The sequence below is a fragment of the Hypomesus nipponensis genome, chromosome 22, assembly GCF_054491055.1.
Source record: "Hypomesus nipponensis isolate SF chromosome 22, ASM5449105v1, whole genome shotgun sequence".
Lineage (NCBI taxonomy): Eukaryota > Metazoa > Chordata > Actinopteri > Osmeriformes > Osmeridae > Hypomesus > Hypomesus nipponensis.
In genome coordinates, this window is record NC_140382.1 from 14,071,308 (window position 1) to 14,098,795 (window position 27,488).

The following is a 27,488-nucleotide window of genomic DNA, read 5'->3' on the forward strand; positions in this document are numbered from 1 at the left end:
GGGCGGGAACGTGCTACTGCTGCTGTTGCAACGACGCAGAGAGTAGAGATGCTTCCCACATTGTAAATCCACATCTGTCTCTCATTGAAACACCTAAGAGTTGTAATATTATTGTTATTGTCCTTATCGTTTCAGAATAAGGACTCTTCATCCTCCTCTCACATGGTTTTGTTCAGCCATATTTTTATGTTGCGATTGCAAAGCAGACCATCGCTTGATCCTGGGGAAAAATTGGTAGTGGTAGCGTCAGATTGTTTACGATTTAAACTTTGAGTGTCAGGATTCTCTTGTGAGACCCGGAAAGAAGAGAACTTTCAGTGGAGCATTTTCAACTTGTGAAAGCCAACAGAAGCAATGTGACGCAAATAAATTGCAAGGTTAAAAATAAAACATTACACCCACGGTAATATCTGATGTAAGCTTTACTTTCAAATCCTGTTACATTTAGAACTGGCAATTTGAACATAAAATAATGCCAAACAAAGAAAAAAAATATACAAAAAAACAAAAAAGGTACAAATGGTCTATTTACCAGTTATCGTCACAAACAACCCTGTACAGCCTTAACAATGGAGTAATAAAAAGCTTTATACAGCACAAACCATTTTTACTGAGTGCCAAAAGATTAACAAAAAACGAAATGAAAGACAGTTGAGCCATGTTGAGTCATAAAAATACAACCAAACTTAAAGCTAACAGATTGTAGATCGTGCAGTTCGATCCTAACAACTAAATGCAACCCAAAAAAAGTTAGTTTTGAGAATAGAGAAGCACTGAGAACTAGAGAAAGAGAGAGAGAAGAGCAAATGTCATGCATACTCCGAAGTGCTGAAAAGGTAGTCACGCGGTTAACATTAAAAGTCACTGTGTGCTGCTTACAATTATGCAAAAATAATAATAATACGTAGAAATAAGTGCTTAGAAATACTGGTTTTCCAAACTAAGGTCAGAGCCCTGTTGCCTTTTTCCAACATCTAACTAGGAGATAGGGGACCTAGAGAAACGGCAGCCATTCCGGATGGTGTCATATGTAGTATTAAAAGGCAGGACAGTCTGAGCAGTGTCTTCACTGTTCTTAGATTTCTTCTACTTCTCTCCGTTTCCTTGAGGCTTGGACACTGAAAACCAGTCAGACTAATTCTCAACAGTCGGTCCCCTTCCACCAAGTGGCACTATAGTATAAAAGATTACGCAGATAGTAGAGGGTGCTGTCTGACTGGGGTTGGGGGTGGGGTTGGGTGACAAGGGCTCCATTAACTCCTATGATGCAGCAACTGGCACAGCATGCCTGACAACATTGACACAGCAAAATGAACTGAGGAAAATCATTACAGGGGCAGGAGAGGGTACTTTAAAACCATTACCCTACAGGAAGTGACGGATTGAATCCTATCATCACATCCTGTTCTAAGCTTTATTTTGGTCTTGACAATGCGTGTTCTCTGTTCGATTGCCATTTATTGTATTAATTTTGTATAAAAACAAAGAAATAAACACAACAACAAATTATTAGAAAATAATAAGTACAACAAACAAACAAAAAATGAATAATAAGAATCCCTTTACAAATAAGAAACCATTTTGGCTTAAAGACCACTTAGGCGCTGTCAATTATGGGTAACATGAAAATAAAATCAAAATAAAGCCTTGCCTGTATTAATGTACACTGCCATTGTGTCATGGGTACTCTCCTTCTCAATTTGTCCATTTATACGGATAAATACATATTTCTCATGTTCAAAAGTGCCACAATGTGCAAAATTGGCTTTTCACAATTTAGCCTGGGCCCTGTGGTACCCAGGGGGGAAATCTTGACCTCTGCAGTCTAATTAATGCAATTTGTATTTCATATGTTCTCTCCAATTTTGCGGAGGAAGACCCCTGTAAAACCATAAATGTCTACACACAAAAGTAAAGTCAAGGGTTTGATTCAGCTACATTCCAAGCCATCTCAAAAAGAGAATGATACAGCTGATTTCATCACACGGGTTTAATTTGCGCTGTCAGTGAAGGATAGGTCTTAAGTGCTTTTGGTTTGAAATGTGTCTAATATAAGTGCAATTAAAGTCCAACGATACAGAAAGAAGGGGGGTTGGGGGGGAACGGAGTACCATGTCTGCCCGCTTTACACAAACTACGGCACAGAACAATCCTGAACAAGAGCAATGGCCGCTTCTTAATTGCACCAACAGGAACCTTTTTTCCTTCATTTACAATGGGTTCATAATGGATGTTAGTAGAAAATTATCCACCTACGATCAAAAGGCTCAGTAAAAAAAGAAAACATACAAGAAACAAAAAAACAACGCTAAACACAGAAGGCCACCGGCACGCCTCTCGTCCTCTTTATCGGCACAGAACGCTGCCCTGCTACACCTCTGTAGAACTCTCTCATCAGATACATCAACGGAAAAACATACATTCATTCAAGTCATTTTGGAACAGTTTTGTTTCTATTTTTCTTCTATTTTTTTTTTTTTTCCTCCGTTTCACAAAAATTACAAAAAAGCCCCATAAGCACCATTGAATCGGTCTGTTGTGGCCGGATGCTGTGGGCCGGTTAGGCCCACGGAGCCACGGTCACCTCCACAAAACTGTTCACTCATATTTTCTCATCTAAGTATAGGTGCGTCTACATAGCTCTACATCAGACGCCAGGACTGATACCCACTGGATCTCAGGGCTGGGCTGGCCCATGGTCTTCTTCTGGTGTGAGTTAAGGAAGCTGAATAGCATCCGCCACATTGACCTGGAATCTAAGACTGATTACATACTATGGCTGTGGAACCAGCTTGTCTGTTTTGATGGTTAGGTGGAATATTAGAACATGTTTGGGCAACATATGCTTGGAGATAGGGCTCGGAGTCGGAGTTGAGGCCTGATTGGTGGTGAAGGAGTGACAGCTGTTCTAATTGGCCATTGGGCCAAGAGAATGAAACGTACGACATTGACTGCAAAATCCATGCTGGGCTACCACAACAACTGTTGCCTGAGACAAAGGTGATATCAGTCAGCATTTCTGCATTATACAAAACCAACAGAGGTCAAAGCCGAGAGAAGGGGGGAAAGGCTACAAAACTATATACATGTTTGATAAATAATTAAGTGCGTGGTTTGAGGCGTTGCTTTGGAAACAAGCTTTTTTCCCCAAAACAAAAGCGCTCTGTTTCATTGGTTCTGTCCAGGGGTCATATCGCTAACACTTCTGGGTAATTCATATCTGCTCCCCTGAAATGACGTAAAAGCTAGCGGAAACACAGAGGCAGGCATGCTATTCTGATGCGTAGCATAAAAGACAAAAATGCACTAAAATGTAGCACTTGCAAGTTCTGTTTCTTTACACATTTTATCTTGTCAAACAACCGAGTCAAACTGAAACGTAAAAAAAAAAAAAAAAAAAAGGGATACGTTTCTGATAATGCAGTTGGGTCCAGGTCATTCAAAATTCCAAAAAACGGGAAAAAAACTGTATTAATTATTCAATCGATATAGGAGATAAGAAAAGCAGCTTTTTGATATAAATGCATTTGAGCACATACAGCCTTTTTCTCTCATAAATGTCCCCCCCCCCTCACTGTTTACAATAACAACCATAGAGTCTGTCTGGTCCAGCTTATTTTGCTGGTCTGATTGGAAAGTGTCTCCCGTTGCAGTGGATTAAGGATCATTCACACCACTGTCCAATAAGAGAGGGCCGAAGAGAGCGGAGGAGAAACAGGAGGAGAGAGCAGAGAGGGCGGTCGAGGTCACATGGTCTTGGGCCTCTCCGTCAGTCCCAGGTAGGCCAGGAAGGAGTGTTTGAGTGAGGGGGGCGAGGGGGCGGGCGAGGAGGAGAGGAAGGACGAGGCTCCGGTGGACTTCTGCAGTCTGGAGAGGGGCAAGTGCTGGGAGGAAGAAGAGGAGGAGGGCGGAGGGTGGAATGTGAAACGGCGTTGGGAAAAGAGGGTGGTGAGGGGGATCAGGTGAGCCCGCTCGCAGTTCCTGTACTCCTCGAAGACGCGGCGGGAGGAAGGGAAGAAGAGGGAGAGGCCGCCGCTGGGGCCGCCCCCGCCTCCGTTGGTGTTGGCCAGGTAGTGCTGGGAGGCTGGGGGCGGGACTTCCTGGTGGGCGGACCTCCCCAGGGTGAATGACAGGGCCACGGACTGCAGGGCCTGGGAGGCGGTCAGGCTCATCAGGGGGCTGCTGCTGCCGCTGCCCCCGCTGCTCCCGCCCCCAGCCCCGCTCCCCAGGAGGAAGTGCTCCTGGACCCGCCCCGCGGAGGACCCCTGGGGCGAGGAGGACCTGCCCCCCAGCTGGGCACGCAGGAGCAGCTCTTCAACCTCCTCCTCCGTCGCCTCGCTGGCCGCCGCCTCCTCCTCATCCTCTTCCTCCTCGCCCCCCCTCCTCCTCCTCCCACCCCCGGCCCCGCCCCTCCTCCCCCCCCCACTCCCCCCCCTCCTCCCCCCGCCTGGTGTTTCTTGAGGTGGCGGCTGAAGACGAAAGGGTGCGTGGTGGCGAAGGGGCACTCGGGGCAGCCGTAGGTCTGGCGCGGCGCATGCTTCAGCTTCTTGTGCAGGTTGAGGTTGTCCTTGCGCTTGCAGCTGTAGCTGCAGCGGTCGCAGTGGAAGGGCCGCTCACCCGTGTGCACGCGCACGTGCTCGATCAGCTTGTTGGCCGTCTTGGACAGGTAGCCGCACTGCTCGCACTTGTAGTGGTTGCCCAGGCGATGGCCGCGCACGTGCGCCTCCAGCGACGGCTGGTCGGGCCGCAGCGCCTGGCAGATGCGGCACCTGTACTCCATCTTGTAGTGCGTCTTCAGGTGGCACTCCATGGCCGCCGGCCGATTGGTGGAGTAGATGCAGAAGGGGCACCTGGGTAATGAAAGTAGAGGGGTTGGAACATGAGAAGGGGGCGGGGCAGTGGGAGGGACATGGACACACAAACAAACAGCACCAAGGGGTGGTTTAGTCACACACACACACACGCACACACACACGTTTAAGAAGCCAATATTCACATGTTGCATTGAGACACACACGGATGAAGACAGGGGAGGAGAGAGAGAGGTGTGGGTGTTTGCAAGCTGTCTTAAGTTTCAATTCTAACCTTGAGGGGGGGAGATGGTTGTGTTTGGGTGTGTTCAGTTTGAATATTGTGTATGCATGTGTGTGTGTGGGGGGAGGGGAGGGTGGGATGGTGGTGGGTGCGTGAAAATGGTGTGGGGGTGTGTGCGTGTGCGTGGGCTGGTAGACAGGTTGCAGGAAGAAAAAACAGGAGATTTGGATGAAGAGAAATGAAGAAATGAGTGGCACTTACATTTAAATAGCACCATTCATCTGCTCAGGGCCCCAAAGCGCTTCACAAACCCTGCAGGACAAAATCACCTCAGAAAACCTCGCATGGTCACAGCCCTCTCCCTCTCTGTTTAGGTACCTTTTATTCATATCTCTCTCTCTCTCTCTCTCTCTGTGTATATATATATATATATATATATATACTGTATCTCTCTCTCTCTCCCCCCTCTTCTTCCCCCTCTGGGTCTAAACACCCATTTTCTCTCTTGACTTCATGCTCCGGTGAGCACACTCTCCGCACCACACGAGAGGACACATTGATAAAGAGGTGTGCTCTTGACCTGAGCTAGCGGGTCAGACATGTTTAGACTAGTAGTGTCCGATCCTCCTGTTCCATCGAATAACCACCGCTGACCTCTCATAGAACACCGATATCTAATTAGACTCTTATTTTACTGCCCTCTGCCGTCTGGTATACGTTCAATACACACGCACACTCCTGGACTAGCATGTCAGAAATGGACGTCAAGGTTTGGCCTCTTTCAATGGAACGTGTGGATATTACGGCTGGTGGGATGACTGGGCGTGGGTTGTGGTGACGGGTCATGGCGGACCCGTCCTGTTCTTAGTCCTGTTCTTTCCCTGCTCAAAGAGATGACAAGAAAAGCAAGGCCGCGGAACAGGAGGCGACTACACCTGTATTCCTTCTCACAACTTCTGAGTCTTAGTTCTACCCAAGACAGAAGAAGACGACAGCTTGTGTCACTGTTGAATTGTTCAGCTTTCCTTGCCCTTTGTCTGGAATAGTAATTGTACAAGGAGGCTTTGAACAAAACTGTCAACACTCAAAAGGCTACTTTGAAAGGCACATTGTACAGAACTTGATCTTGATATTTCTGTTATCTACCAGGCTCAAATCTTGCGCCGCAGCATGTGACCATCTGTGATAGTGTGAAGGCGCTAAGGCTGCAACTGAATGCACACATTTCCACACGCTGACCGCAAAACATTGTACACTACACACTACAAGCTACACACAATGAGATAATGTACACGCTCTTAACTACAGACTTGAAAGCTACACTCTGAAACACACACACAACCTTGTGTCCCTTGGTTTATGTAAGAGATCATGGTTTGTTGTAGCTAACTGGTAGCGATCTGCATGTGCAGATTGTGTTGTCATGGTAAAGAACTTGGACAGCGTATAAATAAATTACAAATTAAAAAAGACAGAAGAAATGACAGTGGCTGCTGTGAAACTTGAGATGGACTATGAGAAATGTTAACTTCCTGCTGCTTGTCTGTATTATCTGTTTACTTCCATGTTTGACAGTATCTGAGTGACAGTTTATAAGAAATAATTTACTCTGAAAGTACAGTAAATATCAGAAGACATAGAAATGCTACACATAAAAAAAGAAAACGAGAACTGAATAACACTTTGTGAAATACATTCTTATGTCAGTCACCACAGACTAATCAAGTCGTTGTGTGTCTTGTGTGTTGCACTAGACAATGTGTCCTGGCAGTGACACTGAAGAGAGCAGATGGGCCTATCGTTGTCTTGGCTAGGCTGTGAGTGTACATGTAACACAGTACTTCGGAGGCTCCTTCAGTATTGGGGTGTGGAGCAGGAGGGGGGATGAGGGTTAGCCAGTTAGCTATGTGACGCTGTGTGAACCATGCTAATGCTAATTGGGTTTGAGTGGGATTGAGGCTAATGCTAAAGTTGCTGTATGTGCGTGCTAAAAGCTAAATGTGTGTGTCTGCGGATGCCTGTATGTTTGTATGTTTGTGTGCTGTATGTGTTTATGTGTGTGTGTGTGTGGGTGGATGCAAACCGCTTAGAGTGTTGGTGTACACACACACACACTTTCTACTGCGTGCCCTTACATGCATCACCTTAAAACTGCGAGTAACTGTGTGCGTACATCATGCGCTTCTCTGAAAATATGCTCCTTTAAGAGTCATTCAAGTGTGCAGGAATGTACTTTTATACAATGTGCCCCCCAATGTGTGCATGTACTATACATGTGTGCAGCGCTCAACTTGAACGCCTGCCATGACCTGAAATTCATGTGCGGTGCACCTTGGTGTGTTCGTGTGGCGTCAGTGAGGAGGGACAGGGAATGGTGGCTGGGGGTGAGGATGACGGGTGGGGGTGAGGATGAGGGGGTGGGGGAAGGGGTGGGGGAGGGATGGACGGAGTAGGAACCTCTGTCTGTACTTGCTTTCCTTACTTGAGTCCTCCGCTGGGCACGGCGTGACACTTCTTGTGCTCCAGCAGCTGCTCGGGCGTCTTCATGAACTTGTGGCACACGTCGCACTCGAACATGCGCGTGATCAGGTGGATCTGCAGGTGGCGCTCGTACATGGTCCGCGTCTTGCACACAAAGTTGCAGAACACGCACTCGAAGCCTGCCGGGAACGAGGCGGGAAAGGGAGAGGAGAGAGAGACAGAGGGGGGGGGGAGGGAGGGAGGGAGGGAGGGAGGGAGGGAGGGAGGGAGGGAGGGAGGGAGGGAGGGAGGGAGGGAGGGAGGGAGGGAGGGAGGAGATGATCACTGAGCATGATTGTAGTGGCTGGTTAAGTGGAGACTTTATGGTCCCAGTTTGTCTCCAAGGGCCAATTCGGCAGAACAGCTGGAAGTCAGTAAAGTAAATACTGCTGGGAGATAATGGTAGATATGGATTGACCAACAGTGTAATGCCAAAACTGTACGGGAGAAAACATAGACATATAGCTACATTTGTATAAAGAATATCAAGCCAAAGTGATTTGAGGATCTTGAATGTACTTATGGAATTCACCAAAACCCTTCTCAAAGTCCAGCTCTTTTTACTTTGAACATTTCCCAGGATTCCTTGCCTTTTTCAGACTTTTCTTCGTTTCCTGATCCCGAGTGGCTGCCGGCGCTGGATTGGCTGCCTGCGGAGGAAGGCGGAGCCAGCAAGTTCTTGAGTTCCTCATTGCCGTGGGCAACGTCTCCTCCCTCTGAGCTGTTGAGCGAATCGCTGAGGGCCGAGAGAGAGGAGGAGGTGCTCTTCGTCTCACTCAGGGGGCTTCGTGAATTCAGACCTGAGGGAGAGACAGAGAGAGACGAAGAGAAAGAGAGATGATAGGATTGCAATAAGTCCAACTCAGAGGTAAATCCTCTCACTGTGTCAACCTCAACAGTTCACATCCATGTCCGGAAGGTTTCCTGCAAATAATCCTCATCACCTCATTTCCCTAATAGGCCGAGCCTACAACAAAAAGGTACGATGGTAATCAAACTGAAATGCACGGCAATCACTTTGATGCAGTATGCCACACGCTGCTTCTCTCAGTCCTTACACACACACACACACACACACACACACAGATAGACGCGCACACAGACGCACAGCCACACGAGGATCCGCAGGCAGCATCGGCTGCAGTGCCATGTCCTCCTTGCCGCCAGCCCAATCACGAGCCGAGTGCTTCTTTTTATTGATCTCCTCCCCCTCTCTGCCTGCACTTCACCGGGATGGGGAGAGAGAGGGAGAGTTACAGGGACGAGGGAGAGGGGGGGGGGGGGCGGGTCACGGCCAGGGGAACCAAGATGGTGGGAGCACCTCAGGGCACGGCTCAACAAAGGGCATTCATTCAAGAGGGGGTGGATGGAGAAGAGAGAGCAAAGGAGAGACGGAGGAGGGGGGGGGGGGGGGTGCTAGATGCGGCCAGTGAAATGGCTGACAAGCTAACCTCACCTAGCCTTTCAGCATGTGCACAAGGCACACGCTGTATGTTCTGAGGAGCTGTAAGCGGTATAGTATCATCCACGCCCGCTCCAAACCGTGACCTGGCGGCACCCTTATTCAGCAGTCCGTTTACACTGCAGGAGCACACGGGAAACTAAAAAGAAACGCTCATCTTTGTTCTCTTGAGGAGACAGAACCTGATCGCCTTCAAGGACCCGCGTTGCGTTCAAGCGTCGGTCCGCCCGCCCCCGATCCCCCTCTTAAAGCCACTACCTTGACTCACATCGTCTTCAGGTCTGGCACGACCGAAGCCAGCGTCGCAATTTGTTCTGACTTTAAAGTGTGCTGAACACCTGGATCCAAACCTCTCTCCTCGTGCTAGTCTACCGACATGAGATTCTCAAATGCATTTCTTCACCCTCGAATTTGGCCCATAATTCCGACCTATTGTCTTTAGCATTCGGAATAAGTCTACAGTTAGTCCCCCTGATAGTGATCTACAGCGAGGCTATGGGTAGACGCTAACACAAACTGCATGTCTGTCTCAACCTGTTAGCCTGTTAGCCAGCCCAGCCCCCTGCTGTGGGAGGGGCAACACACTGACCCCTCGCCCATGTGGCGGACACAAGTCTTCACAGGGGGGGCGGCCTGAGCCACGTCACCTGCTGGGCTCAGCCATTTCCTGTCTAGGAAATGGCTGAGGAGGAGGAGGAGGGCTGCCTTTGCCTTTTCCAGCCTGGCTCAGCCCCTGTGTGTGTGTGTGTGTGTGTGCTCGAAAGGGGCGGCCATCTTGTCTTCAGGGTGAACCGAGATGATGAGACTGGGCAGTAGAGTCACTATGTAAACTCTGCTTGTCTCTGAAGGACCCAGGACCTATTGATTTTTCTCCTCAGGCACGATAAGGGCCAGCCCTCTAAGATAAACAAGGCCACTGCGGACTCCGTGAGGACCCCTCAGCTGTCCTTTCCAGACCATCCCACACAACACACACTCAAGACGCACACACACACACAGGTGAGGAAGAAGGGCAGACTTTTTCTGCGATAAACTACACAAAAGCAGATTCGGTCAAAAGCAACAACAACAATATCGACCAGCGGACAAAGGTGCAGGCCTTGAGAATGTGGACTGCATTTTGAAATGTATACATATACCTTATTGAGTCTAAGAACACAAAAAAAAAAGCTAAAAGTAAAAAGGCAGCAATATTCTCCACTGGGTTCAGGGTCTTTCTTTGAAAATCTCCATGAAGGACAGAGAGGGAAATGGTGGAGAACAGAGGAGATTATATTTGTGTTTTGAGAGAAAGGAGAGTACTCTCCTCAGAAGGAATTTTATTTTTTACAAGACCACTTTAGTTCCTCCTCACACAACTTGTCTGTAAACAGCATTTTTGGACTCTCAATGATCAACTAAAGGCGAAACTGTAGTCTGACTCAAGCACTCCCACAAAAACGTTAAAGGCTTATTCATATTTTTCCTCCACGCCAAACAGAGCTAGCTGAAAACCGACTACCTCTTGACCTTCACATGACCCCACAAAAGCCTCTGAACTCTGACCCCGGCGGTGACCAACCTGCGTGGCCGGCGCTGACGTGGGTCTTCATCTCGGCCTCCTCGGCGCAGACGTAGTCGCAGACGCTGCAGCAGAGAGAGAACATCCACTGCTCCTTGTCCACGTGGAGCGACATATGGCTGACGAACTGAGCGTTCAGCTCCGTCTGGAAGCCACACACGTGACAGCTGGAGAGGGAGGAGGAGGAGGAGAAGAGAGGACAGAGGAGAGGAGAAGAGAGGAGAGGAGAAGAGAGAGGAGGAGAAGAGAGGAGAGGAGAAGAGAGGAGAGGAGGAGAAGAGGGGAGGAGAAAAGAGGGGAGGAGAAAAGAGGGAAGGAGGAGAGAGGGGAGGAGAAGAGAGGAGAGGAGAAGAGAGGAAAGGAGAAGCGAAGAGGGGAGGAGAAAAGAGGAGAGGAGAAGAGAGGGGAGGAGGAGAGAGGAGAGAGGGGAGGAGGAGAGAGGGAGAGGAGAAGAGGAGAGAAGAGGATATCAGTAAGAAAGGGCAGGAGAAGCGAGGAGAGGAGAAGAGAGGAGAAGAGAGGGTAGAAGAAGAGAGGAGAAGAGAGAAGAGAAGAAGATAGGGGAAGAGAGAAGGATATCAGGAAGAGAGGGGAGGAGAAGAGAGGATATCCGCAGGAAGAGAAGATGAAAGGAGAGTTAAGATGTACTATACATCTCATACCCAATCTTGCAAATATCCGTTTACGGGACTGTGTGTGTGCGTGTGTGTCAATGAGTGCATGTGGCAGTAGTACCTGTAGTAGTAGGGGTGTGTCAATGAGTGCATGTGGCAGTAGTACCTGTAGTAGTAGGGGTGTGTCAATGAGTGCATGTGGCAGTAGTACCTGTAGTAGTAGGGGCAGTTCTTGCGCTCGGCTGTGTCGTTGGTGACGGCCGTGACGATCTGCTCGGCGTCCGTGTTCAGCAGCTTGACGGAGTGGATGGTGAGGTGTTGGTTGAGGTTGGCTCTGCACTTGGCTGCGTAGGGACACAGGTGACACTTATATTTCCTCTCCTCTGCAACGACACACACACACGCACAAACACACACACACAAACACACACGCACAAACACACACACACACAGCATGAACAGACTTTCATGAATGCGCACAGCTTGCAGGTTATACATGTTTTTAAAATGCGGTTATTTGATGCATACACACACACACACCACATACACACATTGACATACAAACACCCCCTCACCCCCCAGAAACTTGCCCCAAGGACAAAAAGCCAGGCAACCTTTATGTCGCCGGGGAAACCAAAAAGACCATCACTCTGACATATGCCCCTGCTCGTGCTCTCTGTGGTGTGGCCAAGCTGTTCACAGCCAACCGCCTCAGATGGGCTGTGTGTGTGTGTGTGTGTGTGTGTGTGTGTGTGTGTGAGAGAGAGAGGGGGGGGGGGAGTAGGGTGCAAATATGTAGGCCATGCATTACACCGATAATACATAAGCAAAACGGCAGATTGTAAAATAGAAGCCAAGTAAATTCGCGAATGTACTGTCGTGTACAATAGTGTGAGTGTGTGTGTGTGTGTGTGTGCCCTGAGAGAGAGAGAGAGAGAGAGAGAGAGAGAGAGAGAGAGAGAGAGAGAGAGAGAGAGAGAGAGAGAGAGACAGGAATGTGTAAGCGAGTGCAAACATGCCTTTTTTACACCACAGAAACACACATTGCCAGACTGTAGCTTGTGATCTAGACGGCAATTAGCAGTGCTTATCACATCAACTTAAAGAACATTAACAACGAGGATAATAGCGGTGCCAAAATCATGTGTTATGTGTGTGTTTGAGCGAGAGTGGGAGTGTGTCGGAAAGAGTGTGCATGTGTGTGTCTTACCAGTGTTTCTGCCATGTGCATGTGTTTGTACAGGAGGAACGTGTGTGTGTGTGTGTGTGTGCGTGCGTGTATGTGCGTGTGTATGTGTGTGTGTGTGTGTGTGTGTGTGTGTGGTTACTGGGTGGGTAGTTAAGCAGTGTGAGAGGACTGGCTTGGTAATTACACAGGTCTTATTCCCAGTGAGACTAATCATGGTGTTAATCTGTTTAAAGGAAGAGTAATCCATTCTAGCCAACCCAGTGCACTTACCCAGGGCGTTTCACACCAACACACACACACCTTGCATACCAGTCGGCAATGGTTGTCTTTGAAATACCATACGTGCCTGTGAGCGCTGGTGTGTGAGGCTGAATGTGTGTGTGTGTGTACCTCCTCTCACCTGTGTGTAGAGACAGGTGTCTGGAGAGGGTCTGCTGTCTACCAAACACCTTCCCACAGACGGGGCATGGGTACAGCTGCTCACTCAGTCTCCACTGGGCCACTCCGTTCCCCGGCTCCCCGCCACCCTTCTCTGGGTCTGGAAAACACACACACACGCGCACAGAGACACACACAAAGTCAGACAAGTAACCTCACTCAAATGGCCAAAGAGTACCGTTTATAGACACCTGCTTTACACGACCATAGGTACATAGGTACAGCATTAGTAACAGATATTTGACAGTGTTTTGGGGTTTCAATGCCAGTGGCAGGTATGGCACGATGTCTGTGTTTGTGCACACTATTTCTGTCCTCCGATCAAAACCCCTCCTCGTTTCCTCGAATCAACAAAAGTGTCCTCTAAACGCCGCTTCGTCTTGGCTCACTGCCGCTCTTGTTACAATATGCTCGCGAAGACACGCCCAAGTGCCCTCCGCCACCTATCTGTCCTGAGCCCCAGTCTCTCTCTCTCTCACTCTCTCTCTCTGGTGAGTATGGCCTTCCATACTAATCAGGCCGTCTGCATACTACTCTGCCCCCTGCTTCCACCTCATCTCCAGCATACAGTAGACAGAGGTGAGGAGAGAGAGACAGAGAGACAGAGAGACAGAGAGAGAGAGAGAGAGAGAGAGAGAGAGAGAGAGAGAGAGAGAGAGAGAGAGAGAGAGAGAGAGGAGGGTGAAGGGGGAAGAGGAAAAAAAGGGAGGGTGAAAAGGAGAGACAGACAGGGGGGGAGAGAGAAAAAGAGGCACAAAGAAATGGAGGGATGGAAAGAGGCAGAGAGAGAGAAAGAGAGAGAGAGAGGGACAAAGAGAAAGAGAGATGTAAAAGAATGGACGGAAGGATCAAAACTGAAAAATCACCTCCCCGCCCGACAAAAGGAGAGAAACTGAATTAACCTTCTGATGAAGGCACGGCTCACAATTAAGATTCTACCCCACACCCCTCCCCCCCTTCTCCTCTCCCTCCCCTCCGCTAGATAAATAAATAAAAAGTAACTGGACGCAGTGTACGTCTCTCTCGTTCTTCTGCACAGCACAATGCACAGCTCTCTGCTCTTGATCGGTGCGATCAGACAACGCAAAAGGTAGCCAGGACCAAGAGAGAGAGAGATTAATACAGTCTGTTAGTATCGATGGACAGTATGCTTATTACAGTATGGCTACTATGATATCAAATTGAATAGGGTTTAGACCAAGATGCACACGAGCCGTCCCTGGGCATCACGTCGCTGGAAGGAAAGTGATCCAATGGGCTTGAGAGGGAAACAGTTACATGGGGGACAGACTGAAAGGAGCTCAGCTAAGGATTCAAATACAGTATTATGACTAGCGCTGCATGTTGGCATCGCTCGTATCTCTGACCTACTCTCACTAACATAGCATTTAAGGTAGAGGCTTCCTAGAACTAATGACCTGTTTACACCAAACTTGTGAATGCAGCCGTACGAAAAGCATTGAACCTGTCTGCCCTGTCTTGATTCTGAAATACACCCGCATGATGTTCCAGACGGAGGCCAGAGAAATAAAGGATTCGTAAGATGCATTTTGGCTGACTGACACAAGCTACACTTGCACCCGGGAGTCACTGTTTAATACTAAAAGGACACATTTTTTTGGCAAGAGCTGTCATACGCAGTACAAGCTGGTAGACAAATGGGGGCATTTTGGAAGGAGGCAGAGAGAGAGGGGAGGAAGAGAGAGAGTGGGGAGGGGGAGAGAGAGAGTGGGGAAGGAGAGAGAGGTAGGAAGGAGGCTGTGTTTTGGGGGATTTTTTTCAGGGAGATTTAATGGTGGAGCATTAAAGTACAGATGTATTGGCCTTGGATAGTGGGTCTGAAGGACATCTTAGTGACGGCCTGACTGTAGCTAGAGCTGGCCTGAGCACTTCTCCCCTCTCTCTCCCTTACTCTCTCCTTCGGTCGCTCTCTATCTTCGTCTCCCTCAATCTCCCTCACCTTCACATCTCTCTCTCTCTCCTTTGACTCTCTCTCGTCTCTTGCTCCATCTTTCTTAGCCCTACTCCTCCCCCCCCCCCCCCCCCTCTCTCTCTCTCTCTCTCTCACACACACTCGCTCCCTCCCTCTTTCTCTCTCGCCCTCCTCTCTCTCTCAGACACAGTAAAAAGGAGTTCTCGCAGGGATACTGCGGGATATTCCATCTTCATCTGTGTGGATGCACAGTCGTATTAAAATGGAACGGCTACAAATTTGTGAGTGTGCACACCGCTTTTGTTCTCCCATCCCAAAGAGCCAATGAACAATAACTAAGACATCACCGACTGTGGCTTTACAAGCCTTTAGAATTCCAAGTGAGGTGTCAGCTGGAATATTAAAATAATTCAAACTACAAGGCTGAAGTAGAATCGCTAGTTCTGTAGTTTCTTAACTTTCCCATCGACCCCTCTTGGGTAAACCTAAGATCGATGTCCCCCACTTTACAAACTGTAGCCTGTACAAGAGGGGAATAACGAGTTCTAAGCTGTGGAGATGTTGTGCACAAGCCGGCCTGGCCGCACACAGTGGAGCTGAAGACCCACTGCTGCTGGTGAGTCAGCAGTCATATGGGCCCCTCTCTCCAGCTGCCTCACCACCCCCACACGGGCCACTCAGACACCCATGGGAGGGTGACACCCAGCTGACACTGTGTGTGTGTGTGTGTGTGTGTGTGTGTTGGTGTGTGTGTGTGTGTTGGTGTGCGTGTGTTGGTGTGTGTGTTGGCACAGGCAACCTGCTTTTGCGATGGTGACTGGCAGAAGGGAGAGGTGAGGGTAAAGGAAAGAATGTGCGCGTCTGTGAGTAGATGAAGTGTCTGTACTTGGACTTTCTCAAGCACACAAATCTACACTATGCCGTATAGCTGTCAAGGTGCAGAACAATAATAAATAGGGAAGGTAAAGTCCACACATGCCTTGTCTGCCACTGGTGTTGATAGCGTGGGCTCGCATTAGCTGGTTCACTTGCCATTATATAGATATCCCTCTCAAAGTCAGTCTCTGATTGGCTGAGTCTTTGAATCTACTCTCATCTATTGGTTAAGAGGGCCCAGAGCCTCTTAAGCGGTTTGGAGCTGAGAACATAACCACATTAGCTGTCCTGAGTCAGAGGTGGGACCTAGCTATGGGCGGGGTCAACCAGGGTGCCCGGGAGCCAATGGCCAGCAGCGACCTGGGTCCCCGAAGCGAGTGACGGATAATTTGTCCAATTAAGGGGTGGCGTGGGCCTTGAAGTGGTTAATGGTTTAATTAGTGTTATTAGAGATGGAGAACGAGAAGCACGGAGGAGGAAGGGGGGCTTGAACTGGGCTGGAGTCGGACGGGCGGGGGGGGGAGAGGGCGAAGATGGACCTTCCGAGTCATGCCACACAACGCCAGACTGACACACACACACACACAAAAACACACTCCAGGCGTCCAGGGGCGTAACGCACAAACACACTTTCCATTCACTCCCAATCAGAGACACACCATCGCATCGTTCCAACTGCCTTGTGACTGACATACAACTGTGCTGGTGTCAAGATACACCCATGACGGTTCCAGGTCTAATTGGATAATAGCTGCTGTGAACTTGGGCCAATGAGAGAGGAGGAAACCAAGAGACGCAAGCCAATAGAGAGTACAGCTGTGATACTGAAGCCCTGCCCAGCTGGAACGAAGGAGAGAAAGAGAGAGCAGGGGAGAGAGACAGATAAAATATAGACCCCCCCCCCCCCACACACACACACATCTCCCCTCCAAAAACACATGGAGAGGAAGAAAAAGCTGAAAACACCGGGGCGAAGAAAAAAGGAAAATAATGTTGAGAAGGGAAAAGAGGATGAAGAAAACAAGACAGAGAGAGAGAGAGAAAAAGCGCGAAAGAGTCCAGAAGAGGGAAGGCAAGGGTCTCTGCACTGTGCACGCGCAAGAGAGATGCGGCTGCAGCGAATTAACTTTCAGGACACCCCTGACACGTTGGAGCCAATCGGATCTTCATGAAATGGGCCAGGACGCTGGACGAGGGCGGCCCTGGCTAATTACCCTCTCGGCATCTCTTCCCGGCGCCGGCTCTGAGGGGAGAAGCACGGAGCCTCCGGATGCCAAGGAATGGGAGAGGGCAGCGGGGCCTTCCCAGGCTAGAGGCCCCGAGGCTGGGTAGACGAGGCTAGCGGGGAGGGAAGGGGGCATTCTGAAGCTGTGGTGGAGGTGGGTAAAGCGGAGGGAGGGAAACACTGGAGAGGGCTGCCCAGGGTGAAAGCCCCGGGGGTTAAGGTTAAGGTGTTGGTGGTTCACTGAGAAGGCCAGCCCTACTATGACTTAGCACTCGTATGGGTACGTGACTCAGTGCACGTGTGGGTGCGAGTGCAACCGTGCATGTCTTGTATGTGTGTGTGAGTGTGTGTGTGAGTGTGTGTGTGTGAGTGTGTGTGAGTGTGAGTTTGTGAGTGTGAGTGTGTGAGTGTGTGTGTGAGTGTGTGTGAGTGAGTGTGTGAGTGTGTGTGTGAGTGAGAGAGTTTCTCACCGTGGAGGATGGCCCTGGCGGACGAGCTGGCCTCTGCGGGGGAGGAGCTCTTGGAGCGCGAGCTGAAGGGTGATTGTCTGAATCGCTCGTCCAGAAACGGACTACGAGTAGGGTCGCACACACACACACACACACACACAAACCCTCATCAGCCACTCCATATCATCGCAATAGCTATAAACAGGTAATTAGCACAAACAAATGCTTTCTGGGACGATAGACAGTAGCGATATGAAAGTAATGAAGCAAGATGAAGTCAAAAATACTAATAGATGTGTAGTGTAGGAAATACACCAAGATATGTGTGTTTTAAGAGAAAGAGAGAATTAGAGGGAGTGAAAGAGAGCGTGAGAGCAAGGCAGAGTGACATAGAGAGTGTCTTACCTGCTCATTCCAACCATGTTGCCATCTTTGTGGTCGTTGGCTTTGCTGACTTTTTCTGGAACAAGAGGACAACGGTACATATTAGCGCCAATGAGAAATCATTACATTAACAACTCATTTGTGGCTTTTATTGAACCATCAAGTGCCTATTCAGGGAAGCATTGATTGCTCAGCGTGTTGGAAGTAGTTCATACTGGCCTACAGTCCTTTTAATGGTCATGCCAGCATGCTAAAAACCCTGGGAGCGAATCTGGTTGTCCTTCTGGTCTACACATTTTAATTTGTTTTGCCACCGTGGAACAATCACATGACTGTTCTTAAGTGTAGCATTCCTATTTCAATGTCAGTGTGATTACCTTTTCTGTCACCCTGTTGCCAACAAGCTAATTACATATATATTTTCTTTAAACCCGGGGAAAGATTATGGTTGTCCCCCTCAGGCCTGAACGCCACAGTAATGACCTCATCCCCAGCCCAGGCTCCCTGGGTGGCACTCTGCAGCCCCCGCCCCCTGCCCTCCACCCCTCCCTAACACCCCGCTCTAGCGCACGGCTTGCCAAGGACAGAGGTCTCTCTGCCGTTGCCATGGCGATGCCGCACGGGGAGAAATGTAAAAGGGGGGAGGGAGGGGGAGAAGGGGTGTGTGTGTGTGTGTGCAGCCAAGTGCGCTTGAGCCGTCATGTTTGAAAAGGAGTCTAGGGAAGTCGAGAGAGAGAGAGAGAGAGAGAGCGATGGACGGGATGGAGGGAGGGAGGGAAGGAGGAGGAACGGACACTTTGCAGACACGGCTCCCTGCAGGGACTTATGTGAGTGTGTAAACGGCGGGGGGGGGGGGGAGGGGGCAATTGTAGTAGCCATTTTTCTCCCCCCATCATAATTCAAAGGTGCTCCTCTAAGTGAAGTGATCAGAGTCCAACTGGAACTGGACACAATCCGACTGCGACGCGACACCCCCCCCCCCCCTCCATGGTTTGTCTTCATCAGGTAGTAAAAACATCTGCCTGCTGCCTCAATGTCATTGTCACAACCAAATGGGGAGAAACCCAAAGCACCTCATGTGTCATATTTGGTCCCCTCTTTACCGCCCAGACCACCAGAGCAGAGGGAGGAAGAGATATGTGGGTTTAATGGGCTGGTGTCACACTAGGTCCAAGGTTGATACTTGGATACCCCAGGGTAAGAGACAGGGGCTCGTGTGTGTGTATGAGGGGGGGGGGGGGTACTCTGTACTTGTGCATGCAATCACAAAACTGCTTGTTTGTGTGTGTCTGGGGAGTACGTGTGTATGTGTGTGTGTGTACGTGTGTGTGTGGGATCTACCTGACAGTTTGAAGAGTAGCTCGGAGGCCATTTTGACAGATATGTCCTGGGAGAAGAGGTCTTTCTGAGGGCGGGCCAGACCCTCCGGGAGGCTGGCCATTGGCTCGCTCTTTTCGCACGCTGCTAAAGTGCTGAAGGCCAGCAGGTGAGAGGGCGCCGGGTTGCTGGGCGGGTCCACCTCCATTGGCTCCGCCTTCACCTCCATCTTCTGGTAGTGGGCGTCCTTGTTGCTCTCTGCGGATTGGACAAGAAGACGGTGAGTGGAAGAGGCAGGTCTAACCCTGACGCAATTATCTGTCAAGCTCATTTATTACAAGCGCGTAAACAACACCTGCTGAGGGAATTTAATCTCTCATCAACACTCATTTGGAAATAGATGCAGATAAAGGGTGTGTATACCGAGACACAGGGCAATGCCATTTTCAAGACAAAACACATACAAAAAAAAAGTTCTGCAATGCTCTAAAACGTGCAATTATAAAACTGAAAGAGAGAAAAAAAAACAACATTCTCTGAGCCATATCGACCATTCTGAGACTTAATCAGTGAGGGACTAAAGCGAGGAATTCCAAACACAAGCCCAATAAGGGAGAATTCCTCTTTAGAGCTGGTGAGAGCCGGTTATCGTCTCAGTGCAGGGTTACAAGGGGAAGAGGGCATGGCTGGGGCAGCCGCTGGCTTGGGGGTGGGGTGAGGGGGGCGGGGGTGAGAGGGGGGAGAAGGGGATGTCAGACAGCCGGTGCAGGTTCACTGAAGCAAACAGGAAAGATGTGAAGGACATCAAATATGTAACAGGCTGAAACCAAACTTATTACGACCCTGTGGGCCCTAGGTGCAGTGAGGCCAAGGGTTTCCCCTCTCTGACATATATTTGGTCTCTCTCACACTGGAATGACGACACATTTGGAATGTGGAAATGTGTTGACAGAGTTGATTTACTACACAAAGACAGGCCATTCCAAACCTCCAGGAGGGTGTTTTTTAAATGTTTATATATGTATATATATACAAATCACTAGTCTTGTTTTTTTACTTTTCTTTTTGTAAAAAAAAAAAAAAAAAAAAAAAGAGAGAGAGAGAGAAAAAAAATACATTCTAACTCATTCATCAGAGGTCAATTGGCAGGTCCAGGGACCCAGGCTAAAAATAGGCGAGACAGAAGATGTTGTGAGGACGTGTGTGTGGTAACGCTTCGTGACTGGGCCAGCGTGTCAGACACAGAGGTGGGTGGAGGAGGTGGGGGCAGATCTGAGGGCAGATACGGGGGCCGCTGACATGGCAACTAACCACAGGTATGAGACGTCGAGAGGAGAGGAAGAGTAGTCTAGCAGAGACAAGACAGGAAGGAGGGAAAACAGGGGAGTTGGAAAGACCGAAAGAAGGAGAGAGAGAGGAGGGAGGGAGGGGGTACTACTAACCCCAGGTTGACCCCCCCCCCCCCCACACACACACACACACACACACACACACTCACACACACACACTCACCCCTCATTGTGGCACAGCTTCTCTGGGGAGCCTGAGTATGGCGAGTCACCGTTGGGTGAACCCAAACCATATTGTGCGTTCGCTTAAGTGCACGTGTGTGTGTGTGTGTGTGTGTGTACACTGTAAATACACTGCACTGCTGACAAGAAGTGGTGTGTTCCCAGCAAATGCGGATTTGTGGGGGTGCGTGTGTGTTCGCTGACCGGACGTACTGTACATCTGCGTGCGTGTGTGTGTGTGTGCGTGCGTGTGCTGGCTCTTATCCGTGCACACTGTGGCTCCAGGTGTCGAGGGTGGCCTGAGCCAGTGAGGGACACTGACAAACACTGGGCCACTAATCTCTTAATCAGGTGCCCAGAGTCGACCATGATCGCTGGGCGAGGGAGAGAAGGAGAAGCGGAGGGGTGGAAGGAGGGTGATGGTGATGGGGGGAGGGAAGGAGCGGGGGCGCTGCGAGGCCAGGGTCAACCAAGGGACACGCCGTCTAACGCGCGCTCCCGCCTGGGGTTCACCGCCCCTGCCGTCAAGGGCTGGGCGGACCGCTGAGCCACACACACACACTCACATATGCGCATACACACACACACACTCATACTAGAGAGATAGAGCGAGAGAGAGGTAGCTGTGGTAAACAAGCTTACGTCACAGAGAGGATTCATAGAGGGGTCATCTGGTCATAGTCACTCAGAAACACAGAATTGCACAAAGACACACATCGTTCATAAACACACTTGGAACATTAAACGCATCATGGTAGTAGGGGGTCTAAGGGATATTTTTGGTGTGTAAGATTGCACAACCCATTAAAAATGACCCACAAAAACACATTGACACAAACACACACGCACGCAGAGGTTGTGACATTATGTTCTGGTGCCATAAAAAGCAGCACTCACTCAATCCTGCTCCTGTGTGTGTGTGTGTGTGTGTGTGTGTGTGTGTCAGTCTGTATGTGTCTAATCCCCTCTGGTACAGGAGCAGTCTCAGCAATCCACCAGCTGCCACTATTCGACAGCATCCGGTCTGGAGGAGTGAGTGAGTATGTCTGTGTGTGTGTGTGTCTGCGTGTGTGTGCATGAGTATGTGTGCACGTGGGCGCCTGTATCTGTACACCTCCCTCCAAAAACAACAGTACCCCAACCGCATTTCCGACAACACGAATCACGTACTGTGATCCAAAACATCCAACTGAAGGACGGCGTCCTTGGTGTGTTCCGTACGTCCTCAAGCGTTGCTCGCCCCTGATACCGAGACCGAGTGGAACGTGCCGCGTTAGCGGGCTCCTCCGTTTTGCCGTCACATCTTTGACCCGCCACGTCTATTTCAATCAGGCAGCACAAAGGACAGCCGCGCCGTGTTAGCGGGCTAGACCCTGGCTAGAGGTTGTGCTAGGCTAACGTGCTGGTTACACAAAGACTTACAGCTTGACAGAAAGAGAGAGAGAGCGAGAGAGAGCGAGAGAGAGCGAGAGAGAGCGAGAGCGAGAGAGAGAGAGACACTTACATGTGTCTAGGATTCAACACCAGGCAAGGTTTTCTTTTCTCTCAACACACACACACACAAAATAAATACACACAAACACATACACAGTTTTTTAAGTGTCAACAGACGGGGAACAGAAAGAGATGCAGTGCTGTACTAAGGTAGGAAAGGTGGAGAAGAAAAAAAAAACAATATAAATGGGGAAAAACAACAAAACTAAAAAAGGCAGAGACACCCTAGGGCAAAAAGAGGAAGGAGAGAAAAGGAGGAGGACGAGGGGAAACGAGGAGGAGCTGTAGATGACAACCTTTCCTCCTCCTCTCCTCCACCCACCCACCCACCCACCCTCTCTCACCATCCCCTCTCATCCCACTTTTCACCCTCCCTCCCTCTCTATCTCCCTCCCTCCCTCTGCCTCTCTCTGCCTCTCTCCCTCGGTCGACCTGCTTAGACAGGGGTGAAGAGTTCATGAGCTTCAAAGGGGCTGCAGAGTGCAGCCTGCATGTCATCTGGGAGCAGGAGACAGACCAGCCCGGCTGATCCCAGACCAGGCAGAGAACACAAGAAGCTGCAATATGAAAACTGCAGAGTTTTCTAGCTGTTTCCCAGACAAGCTCAAAATTAAAGTGGGCGTGCTGCTTACCAGCATTAACACTGATTTCAGACCAGCTATAGATCTGTAGGTGGGTATTAGGAATATGTATATGGGGGCCCAGTAAGGCTGACTTCAGACCAGTTGGCTTTCAATAGCTCTTTCAATCCTCTTAGTCCGATACGGCTGTTGACACTGATTTGAGATCAGTTATTAGAAGCCCTGATCATACGAATGTCTGACGAAGCAGTTTAAAACAGCCTGCAGACAGAACGGTAGTGCTGCTAAAGCTGATCCCAAGTACAGCCAGATTTAAAAACCATCAACCCAGAGGCTGGGTTCACAACAGCCGAGATGGCACTAAGAGAGAGAGAAAAAGAGAGAGCAAGAGAGACAGAAGCGAGGGAGAGAAAAAAAAACAAAGCGAGGGAGTGAGTGTGTGTGAGAGAGAGAGAGAGTGTGATCGAGAGAGAGAGGGAGACAGAATAAGCATGAGAGGGAGAGACGAGGACTAGAGAGAGGTCCCAGAGTGGGTACTGAGAGGGCATCACTGAGGCCCAGGTGGAGGGGAGGGCTTCAGACAGGGCTAAGACTGAACTTCTGTCATTTGATATGTGGGCCCTCCCCTTTAAGGAAGCTCCTCAACGTTAACACCCTTATCCCATCATTGTCAGTAAACTGCATTTGTAGATACAAATGATAATTCACCATTGTGAATAGTTCTGTATTTGTTTATGTTTATTTTAATGGGAAAGCTCTAGGCTTTGAACAAAGCCTATTGGTGTGTGTGTGTGTGTGTGTGTGAGTGTGTGTGTGTGTGTGCGCGTGCATCTCTGCCTGACCCCGCTCACCCACATCCCCTCAGGTCCAACATCACCCACCCCCGCCACGCTGATCACACGGCCCCTGAACGCCCATGTCCAGGCGCTGTGTTTCATTACCGAGGTCACGACCTCTGTGGATGGAAGTGAGGATGGGTATGGGCTGCTGTTGGGGGGGGGGGGGGGGAGAGACATCGAGGGCCTCTAATACAGACAGCCTTCCTGCAGCCAGACAATGGTGTGACTTCACACCTACGAAGGAGGTGGTGGTGGGGTTGGGGGGTGTTGAGTGGGTGGCATTGCTGTCACCCCCCCACCCCTTCCTCACCACACGTTGCTCACCCAGGGTGCCCAAGGCCCCAAGGCCTTACCTCCCCACCGAAGGTCCCTAACTACCACCCATGTCCCCAAGCATCGCCCCCATCTGCTAGCTGTGGTTGGCCCTGGGCGCTAGGGACCGGTTATCCTAGCGTAATTAGCCCCCAGATGCTAACAGGAAGCTTTAAAAACAGATGCGGGGTGGAGAGGGCTCAGCACAGACTGAGGCCGTTTGGTAAGCAGGAGAGGCAGGGAGGGAAGATTCGAGGAATGACCTAGTTTAGAGGAACGATGCTACACTGCGTCAAGGTGCTACTGTTAGACGGGCTCATCCTACTAGGGTTTTTTGTGGTCAACGAGCTGGTTGGTAATTCAATTACATCCCACTTCCTTTCTTGTTGTAATTTTTTGTTCTGTTTTTAATTTAGACATTTTGGGGGGGAGGATGAGGAGAGGAGTTCTGTCTGTAAAATATAGTTCTGCCTCAAATTCATGGTAAAAAAAAGGGAGGGAAAAAAGCACCTTTTTGAATGTATTTTTTATTTTTATTTTTAAAAGCACCCTGACATTGCTGTGGCTCATCTGCTCTGGCCGTTTGCTCTGTGCCCAACATGACTTGAGAGGTCAGTGTGGGTATGGATCAACGAAAAGAAACGCTTGTGCCATGACCTTTCCCCTGGCTGCTTCCCCCTTTCACTTCCCTCCCCCCTTCCCCCTTCCCCCTTCCCTTCCTTCGCCGTCAGTATTGTCAGTCGTCGAGGCTCCGGAAGAATTCTGTCAGGGCCGTCACTCCAGGGCCGTCACTCCAGGCTGCAGGCTCTGATGACAACCTTTGCCGTTACCATGGCGACGGAGAATGACGGCGATCTCTCTCCCTGACCCCGGGAAACAGCCGGTATGTACTGTAGCACATACTGTACAAGAGGTGGGCTGAAAAAGAGCTGAGAGACAACTAAGAGATGACTGACAGCCTCACGTTATAGTCCAGAGGTGGGGGGGAAGACAGACAGAGACCGAGAGAGAGAGGTGATGAAACCGAGAACAAAGGCAGCACAGTGGAGGACTCTCTCTCTCTCTCCCTCTCTCCGTTTCACATGTATACCCTCCCCCTCCTTTTCACTCTGCCGCACATACTGTATCTACACAGCTCTCTCACTCTCTCCCCCTCTCTCTCTCCCTCTCCCCCCCCCCTCTCTCTATCCCCCTCTCCCCCCCCCTCTCCCCCCCCCCTCTCCTCCCCCCCTCTCCCCTCCCTCTCCGTCCCCCCCCCCTCTCCCTCTCCCTCTCCCTCTCCGTCCCCCCCCCCCTCTCCCTCTCCCTCTCTCCCCCTCTCTCTCCCCCTCTCCGTCCCCCCCCCCCTCTCCCTCTCCCTCTCCCTCTCCCCCCCTCTCTCTCCCCCTCTCCGTCCCCCCCCCCCTCTCCCTCTCCCTCTCTCTCACTCACACACGGTGAGAGAATGCTACCCAGGGGAGCAGGCAGTGGACTGGCATGTGTATGGAGCTCCAGTATGAGTCACTCAGAACAATGGCCGACGGTGTGCAGGGTGTCCGTCAAACACACACCGGCACAAAATGAGGGGGACTGCCGAAGGCATTGCATTCTGTTGCTTCAAAAACACACACACACACATCTCTGGGCAGATCCTTTTTCCATTTTTTTTCCCCACCAGAGTACCACAGCACATCTGTGACACAACCGAACAAATACACTCCATAGATGTGACACTCGAGAGAAATGACATACTTGATTAGCCCCCGGGGCCACACACTCCACGGCCACACAGTGGACAAACACCTGCCCAACACTCACACTTGAACTAGGCCTCGCACTTGTCAGTTAGCAGTGGCTAAAATAAGCAGCCGCTTTAAACTTTCATTAGCTCCAGTGACACAGCGAGTAACAGCGGCAGACCAGGAGCCACATACAGCGCCTATCAAATCAAGACATGGCGTGCCTGATTAAAAGTAATAATGACTTCAAACGGACGTTCAGCCAAGAGCTGGAGGTTGGGATTCACTTATCAAGCTTCTGGGTGTACAAGTCAGGTTGTGTTCTTGGGAAAATAGGAGATCTGGTCTTTGTTTTAGGGGCACAGTGCCTCAGTGAAATCTGTTTCTCTCCTTCATCGTATCTGTTACAGGAAGCCGGGCATGGGGGGGGGGGGGGGGGGCGGGAGGTGAGTGGGAGACGCAGAGTTTTGGGTTCGATCCACCAGTGGACCTAGCTTGGATCCATGGCTTTGTTTTGGACCAGGTCATTGCGGGGAGGGGGGTGGGGGGCCGAATCGACCCTCAACCCACCTCCCTTGTCTGTCGCAAGGGACAGAAAAATGCCGATGGTGAAAGAGAAGAAAGAAATTTGAGGTTATGGAGAGGAGAAGGGCATGTGCTGTCACCAGAGGATCCAGAGGCTTTCTGGGTGAAAACATTTCAAAGAAGTCTGGTTTTGTCACCTTTCCAGACCCCTCTATTATAGATGTGCATATAGTGCAACACTGCAATCCCAACACAAAACCAACTCCTTATTAGGTCAGACGTTTCACCCTGATTTAGAAAATGCTTTACATGTCAAGATTTTTGTAAACAATTAGGTACAAATCTTCAACTTTTGCTATACATAGTTCTGGTTGAAGTTAGTCCGAAAATGTTCAACCCCCCCATTTCTCTGAACTCATCATATCAGAGTCACCGCATCGGAAAAACGGATTAAATCAAAGATTGCGGGGGATTACAATAATTATTAAGATGCGTACGCATTGTCAGAACTCAAGAGGTCAAGTCAGGGTGTGTGGAGCTTATTTGAATATCAGTTATTACCCAGGGTCTACCTCACACGCACACGCACACACACACACACACACACCCTTCCCCATCCTCACCTGACAGCTTCATCAGCAGCTCCGAGGCCACCTTGACGCTGATGTCCTGGCTCAGCAGGTTGGTTTTGGCCATGGGGCTTCCCTCCCTGGGCTTCAGGGGCCTGGCTCGCTCTGCGGCCCCCACGGCCCCCAGGGCCCCTGCAGCCCCATCCTGGCAGAACGCTGAGTAGCCTGGAAGGCCGTGGGTCTGGGGGTGTTCCTCTGCCTGAGGCTCCTCCTTCATATGGAACGGAGCCTTCAGGGCCTCTTTCTGATTGGCCGCTGCAGAGGAGAGAGAAAGAGAACGAGAGAGAGAGGGAGACAGAGAGAGAGACAGAGAGAGAGGATGAAGAAAAAAGAGGGATAGGGAATTAAAAAAAAAGAGAGACGGAGGCAAAGAGATAAGGATGGTTAGCATCTGAGTGTAGCAGAGTTCAACTTGGGTTTGGGTCCATGTGGTTCTTGATTGTTTGAACCCAGCAGTAAACCGCTGAGTCACGAGATGTCACACATGGCGTCTATATCCTCCTGCCTTTATAAAGTCTCCAACTCTTAGATTTGACATTGCACGTACACACGCGCACACACACACACACACACACCCCGGCCATCAACATGTGCTGGGGCAGATAAAAGCGGATGGGGCGGGGTGGGAGGAGGAGGAGGAGGAGGGAGGGAGGGGGTTATTGGAGCAGCCTGAGCAGCAGAGCTGTAAAGCTGCTGGGTGCAGGGGAGTCTGGGGACAGTGAATCCTGGGGCAGTGGAGGTCCCACACAAAGGGGGCAACCTTATGACGAGCCTCTTCCTCGCTTCCTCCCTTCCTGCCTCCCCCCTCTTCCGATCGGCAGGGCATGGCTCAGTACAGGTTTTTCAGACTTTCTATGCTGCCTTCCCTCCTCTTCTC

The 27,488-nt window shown here is 50.1% G+C and overlaps 1 protein-coding gene across 2 annotated transcripts in view; it reads right to left on the reverse strand.

The window, feature by feature from the left end:
- Positions 1–404: 404 nt before the first annotated feature.
- znf827 (zinc finger protein 827) overlaps positions 405–27,488 on the reverse strand; it is a 52,026-nt gene continuing 24,942 nt past the window's right edge. Inside the window, exons 5-16 of one of the 2 annotated variants that reach the window (XM_084686897.1) lie at positions 26,606–26,866; positions 19,027–19,260; positions 17,707–17,761; positions 17,323–17,423; positions 12,781–12,918; positions 11,403–11,574; positions 10,578–10,744; positions 8,145–8,354; positions 7,517–7,694; positions 4,409–4,850; positions 4,335–4,370; positions 405–4,292 (exon numbers count right to left, since the gene is read on the reverse strand). In XM_084686897.1, the coding sequence (XP_084543023.1) occupies positions 3,747–4,292; positions 4,335–4,370; positions 4,409–4,850; positions 7,517–7,694; positions 8,145–8,354; positions 10,578–10,744; positions 11,403–11,574; positions 12,781–12,918; positions 17,323–17,423; positions 17,707–17,761; positions 19,027–19,260; positions 26,606–26,866 (2,540 nt within the window). In that variant the 3' untranslated portion in view covers positions 405–3,746. Of the gene's footprint in view, positions 4,293–4,334; positions 4,371–4,408; positions 4,851–5,295; positions 5,347–7,516; positions 7,695–8,144; positions 8,355–10,577; positions 10,745–11,402; positions 11,575–12,780; positions 12,919–17,322; positions 17,424–17,706; positions 17,762–19,026; positions 19,261–26,605; positions 26,867–27,488 lie in introns of those variants that run through there. The other variant, XM_084686896.1, reaches the window with a different exon arrangement.